This window comes from Apis dorsata, unplaced genomic scaffold (assembly GCF_000469605.1).
Source record: "Apis dorsata unplaced genomic scaffold, Apis dorsata 1.3 scaffold_265, whole genome shotgun sequence".
In the NCBI taxonomy this organism is placed as follows: domain Eukaryota; kingdom Metazoa; phylum Arthropoda; class Insecta; order Hymenoptera; family Apidae; genus Apis; species Apis dorsata.
In genome coordinates this window covers 4512-17121 of record NW_006263543.1, presented here as the reverse complement: position 1 = coordinate 17121, position 12610 = coordinate 4512, and the positions used below count along the sequence as shown (strand labels likewise).

At 30.2% G+C, this 12610-nt stretch overlaps 3 protein-coding genes across 5 annotated transcripts in view; all 3 read right to left on the bottom strand.

Annotated features, from left to right (window-relative positions):
- LOC102679020 (UPF0676 protein C1494.01) overlaps window positions 1–3554 on the bottom strand; it is a 22136-nt gene extending 18582 nt beyond the window's left edge. Inside the window, exons 1-2 of the mRNA XM_006616442.2 lie at window positions 3416–3554; window positions 1999–2433 (exon numbers count right to left, since the gene is read on the bottom strand). Of these exons, the coding sequence (XP_006616505.1) occupies window positions 1999–2092 (94 nt within the window). The 5' untranslated portion in view covers window positions 2093–2433; window positions 3416–3554. The remainder of the gene's footprint in view (window positions 1–1998; window positions 2434–3415) is intronic.
- On the bottom strand, window positions 2309–5481 carry LOC102679251 (peripherin-2-like). The gene is made up of 3 exons (XM_031510863.1): window positions 5287–5481; window positions 4934–5170; window positions 2309–2407 (listed from the first exon to the last, which is right to left on the bottom strand). Exons 1-3 carry the CDS (start codon window positions 5479–5481, stop codon window positions 2309–2311), a joined length of 531 nt encoding a protein of 176 aa, XP_031366723.1.
- A 1783-nt stretch (window positions 5482–7264) lies between these two features.
- The window catches only part of LOC102679375, a 7363-nt gene continuing 2017 nt past the window's right edge, over window positions 7265–12610 (bottom strand). For all 3 annotated transcript variants that reach the window (XM_006616446.2, XM_006616445.2, XM_031510859.1), the window contains 4 exons: window positions 9857–10178; window positions 8447–8680; window positions 7899–8134; window positions 7265–7829 (listed from right to left, as the gene is read on the bottom strand). In XM_006616446.2, the coding sequence (XP_006616509.1) occupies window positions 7594–7829; window positions 7899–8134; window positions 8447–8680; window positions 9857–10125 (975 nt within the window). In that variant the 5' untranslated portion in view covers window positions 10126–10178 and the 3' untranslated portion in view covers window positions 7265–7593. The remainder of the gene's footprint in view (window positions 7830–7898; window positions 8135–8446; window positions 8681–9856; window positions 10179–12610) is intronic.

Sequence of the window (12610 nt, the reverse complement as noted above, 5' to 3'; positions counted from 1 at the left end):
ATATATATATATATATATATACACCTGACATAAAGAAATCAATGATGACTAAGGAGGTATATATCAGGAATTTTAATTAACTTTACTCACATTATTTACATAATCGATGACTAATGTTATCGTTGCAATGATATTTCCGTATTGATTGTGATTTTAACATTTTTGAACGATACCATGTCTCTTTAAGACGATGCTAATATAGTAATAATACTGTACGCGAATACGCGAGTCGTTGGCCTGTCACCCAGCATCGAATATATATATGTGGATAAAAACGAAAGAAACGGTTGAATTGAACCGAAATATGTAGAGAAAAATGAAACGATGGAACATTTCATAAGGGGTGTAAACATTGCTATTTTTTCATCTAAATATATGATCAATATGTTTTATTAAAGTTGTACGAGAATTCATATATTTTTATACTGATCAACGATCAATATCTGCAATTGATAACTATATAAGTTTAAAGATTTCACGCTATATAAAAATCAATTAAATATTAAAAATAATATTTTCGTTATAATGTTAAGTATTGTTTAAAATATTTTAAAGAATCTAATCACAATGAATAATTGTAATTCTAATACTGTCAATATTGTATTTGTCAATAGAATCATTGCACAAGTGCCAATGTGGTTTATCAATATTAGCAACTGAATGACTTGTTTGAACACCCGAGCTGCTATTGAACTGTTTGACTATTCGTTTTCAATTCTCGAGTATAAAGGAATCAAAACATTATAAAGAAATAATAACAATTCGATTACAGATGATACGAAGTGATTTATAAATAATAAAGAATATCTTTTGTATCTAAATTATTAAAGCTATATAAATAAAGTTTATTTCTTTCTATTTATTGTACTTATAATCAATTAAACAGATAAAAGCAGAAAAAAAAAAGATTCGATTGATATTACAATCGATTTAATTTATTTATTGTCATTATTATAACATTACAATATATTTAAGTATTACTTTTATATTTAAATGAATTTCCTATAATATTAAAAATATAATAGTAAAAAAACGAAATTAAAACCAGAAAATTTTTTCCAGATAATAAATGATATATAAAGAATTATAAAAAATATTCTTAATATTATGATGAATTTTTGTTGTAAAAATAACTATGAATAGATACATTACAGAACACCCTATATGAATCGAGGAGGGCGCCAAGGGAGGGGCCCTTCTTTGTGAGACGGGCTCTGACTTCAACGGATCGTTGGGCCCGAGGTAGGTGCCTCTGACTGTGAACAGCCAAGCTGTTTCTGTTGGTTTGCTTGTCTGTCTGGCCAGTTGCCTGGCCTCGTTGCCAAGCAACCGTAAAAGCGTCACCCTCTGAAACTTTAAAATTCCTTATACCGAATTCTCCAAACAACACTCGCGCACAACACGATCACGTTTTCCACGTGATAAAACAGTTGGTTTAAAAATACATACGAAAGGCCAACGATTTTGTATCCTACCAGTATATATTTAGAAAAGTACACGTATATATAGAATATCATTCGGTACGAAATCGACTGTTACAATAGAAGTATAGTGTAGATTGTTTCTTTGTGTTGGTATTTAAAAAACTTGTTCTCTCTGGTTAGAAAAAAAAGAATATCTTTTTATATTTTATATTTTATAGTCAATTCTTTTTCTTTACATGTACAATCGAGTGATCGATGATCGATATAACCATGAACTTTCGCGTGAAGTCATCATATCGAGTGGAACGGTCAGTCATTAAGAACGTTAGGATATCGTGTATATATCTCTTCGCGTATTGCCACGTGCCTATGCATCGCGGTTAATTTTAAGCTATGTCAATTTTGTAATACAGTTAATTTCGTCAAGTTGACCTATGATATTAAATGCGACATCTTACGATTTGTGACATCTTTTTCTTTTCTTCTTTGCACTTTACAATTTAATTCACAGCGTCGATTATTCGGTAATATTCAACGATTTATACAAATTTTGAATAAAATAGTGAAAACTTACCCATATGAGCGAGGTCGATGATCGGGATTTCACACTTGCTCAGAAGAGTCTCACAGGTTTGGGTTACAATCGGAGCACTCGTGCAGCAGCTCATCTTGCTTGTGGCTAGTTACTCGTCGAAATGAGATTTCTATTGCTGTCTTTGTCTATCTTCTTTCTCGGTTTTTCCTTCTTCGTTACACAGACTTCGGCTGCTCTCGCAATTTCGTATCTTGTCCCCGATCTTTCTGTTCCGTTCACTCGATTGCTTCTTTTTCGCGCGTGTTGTTTTTTCGTATTATTTCTTTTTCTTTTTCTCGATCTTTGTCGTTTACGTTCGATCAAATAGCACCACTATGGACGGAAAATATATGGCTTGAGGTTGTAATGCTTGTGCACACTGCCATTTACCACGTGCGAACTCACCCACCTAATACAACCGCGATTCCGAATTCACTAAAATATCCAAAAAAAAATCATACTATCACTGCACACCAATAGAGATTCTTCGTTTAAGCTACAGCTGAATATACATTCTTCAACGAGAGGACGAAAGGAAAACTTGCAGACCTTACAATGGCGTTACCGGTTTTTTCTAAGAGGAAAGGACACAACTAGATATGATGTCACGGCAACCCTAACGGTAGCCGTAAGAGACGAGTTTATTGTGGGGCTGGTGATGCGGCAGGTAAACGTATACGTGACTGTGAACTGGTGGGCACATGCTATGATATCGACAGAATGGCGATTATTAACAAAGATCGCAACAAGTACGATGTCTACTGACACGCAAACGCTTCTCGACTGAACTAAGTGAACTAAGCGAACGCGCGCTTGGTAATCCGAACGAACCCGAAGAGAACGAAGACTCACGATCATTAGTAGTGGGGACCGAAGTACAACGCACGAATGTTTACGAAATTTACCGATCACATGTATGAGAAAGAGTGGGGAGCGTTAGCAATTTCGCGCGCTTATATGAAGAAGAAACGAATAAAATTAAGATTTTTGACTTTTATTCGAATATTTATAATGTTATTTACATCTTAATGTCGTAAAATACATATATTTTGATACTTTCATTTACATTAGGAAGTATTATTATTTTGCACGTAGATTATATTTCAAATATTAAGATTTAGAATAAAAGATTTTTATTAATCCAATGCATTTCAGAAATGATAAACTCGATTTAATTTTTTATCGCAGAAATGCGAAAACAATATTAGTTTTGAGAATGTTTATGTGTAACGATTTCAGATTGATTTCAAAAATTTCAAAAATCGATACGATTCTCCGTAGCGATAGCGATAACTTTATACATTTACATTATTCATAGTCTAACCATACACTTATATAATATTGCCTACGTCTTACCAAACTATAGCTTATGTTAAATACTACATCTGTAAAATCTGCGAGACAGAACTTTACAAACCTGCGACAAGTCGTTTCGATAAAGATACGAAGGAATATTTTGCCTTATATGCAACTTAGGTTATCAATGCGTCTTCCACAGTGCTTTGAGTCGTACTGCACTCCAGTGGACGATCTTGAATTACTAAACGGAAGATTTGTCGATCCCCACTACGAACGCGGTTTTCCCTCGCTAACTTCTCTGATCATTATAATTTGTGTTTCATTATTATCAAAGACGCTTAGTTAGCCTTGTCTTAACGTCACCTCCACACCTTTATCACATGTCATGTTTTTTTGCGTTTCTTTTCAGAAGGTGTTCCCACGGAAAAAAAAAATCTCATCTCTCCTCTCCAATTCCCTCGAGCCTTCGAATATTCTTCAAAGTTAAGCTTTTACCTGCAAGATCAAGTCTCTCTCTTACAATATTTGCCAGCTGTTCCTCCAAGAAACGATCTTTACACTTATCTTCTCGATTCTTTGTTCTTGAACTTCTTCTTTGTTCGAGAACTCGAGCGTGTTTCGCGTATATGTTAATGCTTTTTTTTTTTTTTTTTTTTTTAAATCCATCTAAATGGTCGTAAAACATCCTTTGTGACGCGAGATGATTTACATGGATGGGATAAACATGCGAATAGTAAATTTGTCAACGCGTTTCATCGTCGTACATTCGTTTTTTGGATATCGTGTGTTGCTCGTGAGCGCTCGGTTTGATCCTGGCGGCACCGAAAATCTTACTAAAACGAGTAGAACGTTTCCCACTTTTTGGCGAAGAATCGAACGGTGAAGAAGAAGTGTTCAAATCCCTTTTAAAGCTGTCTTTACGTTTAAAAGAAATGCTTTTTGTCGACACTTGTTTATCGATTCGTTTACGTTTATCGCGTTTCTTCGCATGCCGTGATTCCCAGTTCGAAGAGGATGTGCTTGAGCGTCTCTCTGTCTCTGAACTGAAAGTGGGGAGATAAGAGGTCTCATTTGTCATGTTAAACGCCGAAGATGTGTCGATTCTAGAATTATCTTATCCGTGGACCACACTGGGATCCGCGGAAACGACGCGACGCTGGTCGTTTATCGATAAATTGTAACTCGTTCTTAATTGAAATTTAACGATTCGATTGAAATTATTGAACAATTTACGACCGCGATATATTTTCATCTTGAAAAACAAATTACGAATGATCACCTTGAGCTATCCAACGACGCGCTGGTAGACTCATTGGCAAAGGACTTGGGAAAACGATACATGCGACACGTTCCGCATAAAAGTTTCCGTATCATCTATAAGGAAAGGTCGAAAATTTAATCAAGAAAATCTATTTGCATTTCGTCAATGACAGTCTACTTTGGTTTTTTTATATATATATATATATATTTTATCTCATTAAGACGAATAAATAAATTTTCATCGGATATTCGGAATTTCTTATTAAAATTTTATAGGAGAAGAGATAATGATAGAGAGAGAAAGAGAGATAAGAATTTATAGGGTAATTAAAATCACCTTTGAGATTAAAAAAGCTAAAAAAAACTGAATGATCACCAATGTGCTGGTCATGACATAGGCCACGATCACGATCCTGAGAATAACAGGACTCATGACTTCGACACAACCATTCATGTTTATAGTTCTGATATCGTTTTCCGATATTTGCGTGTGCTCGCACGGTGACATTGCATGTAAATTGCAGCAGCTAAACGGGACACTTTTATCCCTATATTCTTCGTCGGATATCGGACTGTGAATTGCCATTTCCTCTCGCGAGGCATAATCCACACCCTGATCAACGAATTACATTTTTGATATCACATTGCATTTTAAATATTCTGTATATATTTTTTGTTCACACTTGCTATACCGTGTTTCGAGTTACCCTTTTTGAATGGTGGATTCACCTGCCAGTCAAAGAGGAACCAATCTGCGTAAGAGGAATGGCCGCAGCACTGAAAGATGAACTGTATCTCGTCGATCGCGTACTTGTGCGATGCTGTACTCGCGTACAAGTGCATCGAATTGTTGAAAATATCGATCAATGTCTCCTGCCTGACGCTTATGTGATATCCTATGGAGACTATGGTGGCAGCGTTCATTATGGCGCATATCGCAATCACTATAAGCAGGCATTGCAGTGTTCGTCTTTTTTTCGCGCAACAATGTGGCACCTTTCGTCTAAACGAGAAAAACAAGTGGATGAGTATGATTGGAGAAATTCAACAAACAAGGAATAATTGATGATTATCGTTTTGTGTGTGTGATGTAATAATAGATATACAATAATTACAAATAAAAATGTTAAACAAATAAAAGAAAATATGCAATGCACGGATTTTATTAGAGGATTCATCTTTATTACGCTTTTCGTTTAACTTTGAAATTTCAAACATATTGAATTTATAATACGGGAATAAATTTAATCGTGTACTCACTTCCGTATATTACGGACCGTGATCAGAGCAGTCGGCAGACCCAAGCTGACGTTCGTCAAGGTAAATACGACTGGTCGCAGACCACCCGCGAATCGAATGATCTGCCATTCGGCGAATATCTCCAGGATCAACATGAAAAACCGTTTTGCCTCGAAGATGGCCAGAGTAACGGCGACACCATAACCGAATCTCACCTCCCATCCACAGTTGCACGGAACTCTTGCATTTTTCTTAAATACTATGTTGCTTTTTCGGCTGCCCTCGTTACTCGACATTCAACGAATCTTCCCGTATTATTCCACGCTTTTCATTCACTGGATCTTCGTTGGTTTACCTGTAAATATCTTCTAGAATCACCAGTTTATATCAAAATGAAGCAACATTGTTGATTAATTTACTATTTGTAAAATATCAAAATTTTGAAAAAAAAAATTTTTATTTTCCTGCATAACATCAACAATAAAGAAAATAATAGATATTTCATTTATATCATCGTTCGAATAAGAAAAAAACTGTTCGTTAAATAGCCGGTAAGAAATACGCAAATTATTTTTTCATCTTTGAATTTTGCAAATAATAAAGCGCTGTAAAATTGCCAGTGACATGCGATGTCGTTGTTGTACCGTTGTGCATGTTTATCGAGAATGATACTGACCGGAAGTTACCGAAGAAAAAACATAATTTTCTGAGATTGAGGTGCAATTATTCGAATTGCGATCACAAATTTGTATGTACAGCGGGTTCTAACTTTCTATCTGTGCAGAAATTTTACGATTTTTACAAAAACGTATTAAATTAAAACATGACGTTCGATCGTAACGTTAAAATTTGTGTATTTTGTCCGACGAGATTAAATCTGTTTTATAGTTATGTGTGTAATATGTTTATCGCAGTCACAGTGTCGTGTACGCAATATGGTATTCAAGGTTAATTGACTTTGGACACATATAAACTCTATTATTGCAACTCGGGTCTTAAAAAGATATACCGATCTTAGATTCGATTAACAATTTTTTACTTAGATATATATATGTATATTCACGAGGAATTTATCTTCAAGAAAAGTAAACGAAAAAACGAAAGTCTCGACGCGACTTGTTTCGAGTGAATAAATAAAAACATGGGTCGAACGACAGGTTTACGATTCGTACGATAAGTATTGTAGATTCATCTGAAAGAGAAACACTCACCAGACGCCATGGTGCGAGAGATAAGGCAGACTTGACTAAAATTACGAAACGTTGCGTGGAAAAATTACACAGTTTTTAAGGTTTTCGCATAAGCGAGAATGGTGCACGCTCGATGGGTCATTGTCTTTGATTTGAAACTAATTTCACATGTATCCTTGTCCCAAATCTTGAATTCATCATTTTATTTGAACTTATTAGCGGGAAAATAGATAGTTATAGTTTTAGTCTGAGATTGTATTTACCACGTATATTATACGTATGTACAAATATATCTATATTTACATTTAGTCAATACATAATTTTAAATATAGCTTTACAAATTATTCTCTAAGTACGAATTTTCTTGTCATTGCAGGTACAATAATTAACATAAAACTATTATAATGATAATCCTTATTTTCTAAATCGAATTTAAAATCGACTTAAGTTATTAACTTATAGTTTAAACATTTACAGAATATATTTTGATATGTATCTTACTGATTATAATAAGAACAGTTTACGCTTTATGCGTTAATCATTTCAAATTATGTACATTTTAGGTACATTTTAAGGAAGACATCTTCTTCAATTATTCGTTTGCGGTTTAAGCTCGGATATTGACGTGATATTTGTATATATCGACGTAAGAATGTTTTATACCATAGTTCCAGAAAGCCAGAAATGGTAAATTTTCCGTCAAATAAATTGCTAATCGCATTTGACTATTGAAGAACGCCCTGAAGAATCTGGACCACCAATAGGAAGATGGTAGCAGATATTTGTGTGTAAATAACTGAAGATTCAATATAAATCTACTATACCACGACATGGTTGATGGAGCTGAAAATATATAAGTTTTATTTAAATTGTTGTTTAAATAATCATTAATACTTTTATCATAAAATTTACCTATTTTTAACGAATGATTATTATTCGTAGCGATACTTGATGCAAAAATAAAAGTGAATTGGACGAAAGCGGTTGAATCTAAATAAGGATTCACGGACCATAGAGATTTGATTAAAACACGACTCATTTCCTCGAAATCTTTACCACTAGAAGCGAGTGATGGAAGAAAAACTTCGTCTAGAAGTCGTCTACAAAGAGCAAGTGTTTCTTCAACGCTTCCAGTGCATATATTGTATCTGTATAAAATATATTTAATTATTTATTATATTATTTTATATACATAAAATTTTATTTTTCTATTTTAATCTTTTTAAAATTGTTTACTAACTTTTATTATAAAAATTATTAAAATTAAAAGTATTCAAAGTATTAAACTATAAAATTAATCTATCTAATATCTATAAAACTTATATAAAATATACTGATTAATATTAAATTAGAATTTTTCAAATTAATAAAATGATTTTTTATAAAATAATTTTCGACAATTGGTGTATAAATTAAAAAAAAAGAAAAGTTTTTGTCAAAAGCTTATACAATGTACAAACTTGTCTTCCATGCCCAACATACTGCCAATGACTCGCCAGAAGTGAATCAGTCCTTCTAATTCCTCGAAATTGTTATTCACCCCAAGATAGTCACCGCCCAAAAGGGTGAAACCCATGAATCCAAATTGAGCCAATGCCATATCCAGTTGCGAGACTCTGTTCAGCCCTGCTTCTGAGCTTCTTCGAAACGCTACGCAGTGTTTTTTTCGCACAATTTTCAACGACTCGAGAAACCTGTAAAAGATAAAAAAGAAAATAATCTTACACATCTTGCTTTAAATAAATTCAAGATTCACATTTGATTTATTTTACAGTATTTACAAGATATTCGAATTTAAATGTTCAAATAATTTTAAATAATTTTTATAAAATACTTATAAACGAATGTAAATTATTTGGAAGCTCAGAAAAATATAAAATTATAACTACAATTAATTTTTCTATTTTAAATAGAATATAAAAATAATATTTTTATGTTAAAATTTTTTATTTATAATAATATTTTTTATTTAAATAAAATTGTGTTATATATATAAAAATATTTATAATACACTTGTCGTCAATGGCATTTTGGATTTTCCCAGATACGAAATTATTCTGTCTGATCATTTATACAGGATTATATTCGGCAAGATAAATCGATTAAAATACCGGTGCATGCGCCCGTTTCCTCGAATACCAATGATGTTTCTCTGTCGATCTTTCCAAACATATTTTCATCGTGTGCAGGATATTTGGATAGAATTCGTAAAAAAAATCAAATTTTCTTGACGCGTGTTAAATCTGCCTAATGTAAATTCCATTTTAAATTTTAAATGATAAATAGAGATATATGATAAATGATAAATAGAGATAAATATAATGATAAATAGAGATATGTGATAAAGATGCTTTGTAACGTAAATATTAACAATAAAAATTAATTTGAAGGAAATATTATTCTTAACACTTTCAGCTTCATACACGCTTCCAAGAAATTGGATTAGTAAGCTACTGATTCAACGAAGAAGATTTATTATCTTTTTTTAAGAATTTTTTAATTTTTTTTTTTGGCCATTTTCGGATGGATGAATTTTTATACAAATTCTATGTATTTTTAAGCTTAAATATACATATTTACAAGATATTTTAGTTAATTATTGATTAATTAAATGATAAACATATTTATTTTCGATAAAAGATATTAATAATTGAAAAAAATTTTCCAAAAAAAGAATATTTTATTTTTATGTTATTTAAAATCACAAAAGAAAAAATTTGTAATGAATTTTGATTCACCTCAGATGTGTTTTTGCTATTTTCCTAAATATTTATAAAATATCATTTGTCTGGGCTTATATATTTGTTTTTTAATAAGTTATCCTCTTTTGTTGAAATTATTTCTGAAAAAAAAATTTTACTATTACTTACTCTTTTTCTATACCGGCTCTTTTTCCATACCAAATCCAATTGTGCAAAATAGTGGATACATATCTGCGAAATGCGGTGCATGGTGTACCACTTTGTCCAGTGAACATTAAAACGTCCTTGATCGATGGTACAGCGAATAAAGATAACAATCCACATAGTTTGGCAATCATCATGGTGAAAGCGTTGTTATAAAACATCTGCTGACCGAGAAGAAATTTTTTTTCGTCGAAGAAGGATGGTAATTCTGGTTCCAGCCATTCGAAATCCATGAAAGTACTTGTTCCATCTTTTAAAAGTGTCTGCAGTTTTAATTCTACTACATCTAAATAGAAAAGTATTAATAATATAATTATTTTAATAAAGAAATTTTGATCATTCTGATTAATAGCAAATTATATTTTTAATTTATAAATTAAATAATAAATAAACGATTATCTTTCATTCAAAGAATTTTTCTTTTTTTTTTTGTGTGAAGATCAAATTATAAATCTTATAAACTCAAAACTCGAAACTTAAAAATTTATTGCTCAAAAATTCAGGACAAAAAAACTCTTTCAAATTATGAAATATGATCTTGGACTTTGGATTCGTGATACCTGGATTTTGTAGATATTTTAAATCTTCTAATTCTCTTCAAATCCTGTATTTTATGGTTTGAATCATGGTTCTTGAATTATTCCTAAATTACCAAGATTAGAAATTCCCAAATTCCCAAAATTATAATTTTCTAAATTCTCAAGATTAGAAATTTCCAAAAAATGTATATTCTTAGAAATTATAAAAATTTTTTAAATTTTATTAAATTTTTAATATTTGTATTTTTTTTCCATATTTTTTATGATATAAATATGGAATAAGCTCAATTACATTTCATCATTCATTCCATATATTTCAGTATTCATTACATAAATTTAATGTTATTTATATAAGTGTCATTTTTCAAATAAAAAATTAATAATAATTAATTAAGTCATTAATATAATATAATGAGTTAAAATATCTTATAAATGATCGATTATCTTTAAAAAAAGTTGTCGGACAAGTTGATCATTGTTTGACAAAATTCGTAATAGTCCATCGATTTTGTAAAACAAACTCACGCATGTTGATCGTAAAGTGATCTTCGATTCGACACGGCAAAATTCATTTAGTATTCAGACCCATCGAAAGTGGATACATCTGTGCAGTAAACGCGACAGGAATAAAGAAGAATGATGGATGCCCATTATGGTAATCGTATACAATATAGTTGTCCATATTAAACTTATTATGAAATTACAAAGATATATTAAATTATTCTATTCATTTTGAACTTTTTATTTTTAAGGAATAGATTTTTAATGGAGTTCTTCATGATTTTTTGATCATTAAGATATCATTTATAATTTATAAAAAATTATGACTAGAAGTTATTATGCAATCAACATACAACATTGAATTTAAATTATGTATTATACTTTTTTTCAGAAGAAATGATTATATGTCGCCGCTTATGTAATCATGGTAGATAGATCTTCGAATAATTCAGAATTTAGAATCCATATTATTCGATATTATATATCAGTAATTAAACAAAGATAAAAAAATATCAAAACAACTTTCAAAATAACTCAATAAATTACTTCTATTTCCATTTATGCATGCTTCATAGAAAAACTATTATAAGACATTGCGAAACTTCGAAGACATCATGCAACTTGTTTAGACTTCAAATTATTCAATCTAATCGTATGTTCGATTGTTTTATTATAAGAGAATAAATATTATTGTGTATTTTTATTTTAAATATTATTATATTAAGAGATTTATTTCAAGATGGTAAATAAGTAAACAATTTTTTAATTATGCAAATTAAATGTTGTAAATTGAAATTTTATCGTATTTGATTTTTTTCTTTTAGATACTTGTTATTTCAACTTACATATCTTTAATATTCGATAAGAAACGTTTCAAAGAAATATTTTATTCTCTTCTTATTAATAGTAGAAAGTTAAATTATCAAAATTATGTCACCCATGTTGTTACGAAAAAAATTGCTTTCACCAATCAATATATTTCGATATTGTCTTTGCTTAAACATTTTTTCCTACTTAATGTTTATTAAATGATTATTCGAATAGTGTTAAAATAGAATAATGTTTATTGTATTCACTACCGTTCATAGTTAAATAATCAAGGAAAAGTAAGTCATGGATTTCTATTTACACTTTTGTGAAACATTGCATGTTTAGAAATTATATGCAATTCTTTGAAATATGTAAAATGAGGTATTAAGAGATGTGTAATGATAATTAACAATTGTAAGTCCAAGATATTAACTTGACTCAAAGAAATACTGTGTATTTAAGTACTATTGTTAATATTGTTTTAATTAAATATATTTAAATATTGAACAATTACATTAATATCATAAATCATCTTTATATTATAAATAATAACTTGACATAATAATTTAAAATATATTTAATTATTTAATTTTAATTTCTTCTTAAAATTTTTATAGTTAATGATCTATTAATTTTTATGTAACATGATTCTTAGATAAAGCAAACTAAATTTAAGAAGTGAATATACATACATATATATAATGATTAAGATATATAACATATGATAAAAGTCTTATAATATAATATATTTAAAAACAAAAATTATTATATTAAATGACATTAATTTCTAATTGAAAAAAATTATTAGAATTGTGAGATATATCAAAACTTTATATATAAGTATTATACATAAATATATATATATTAT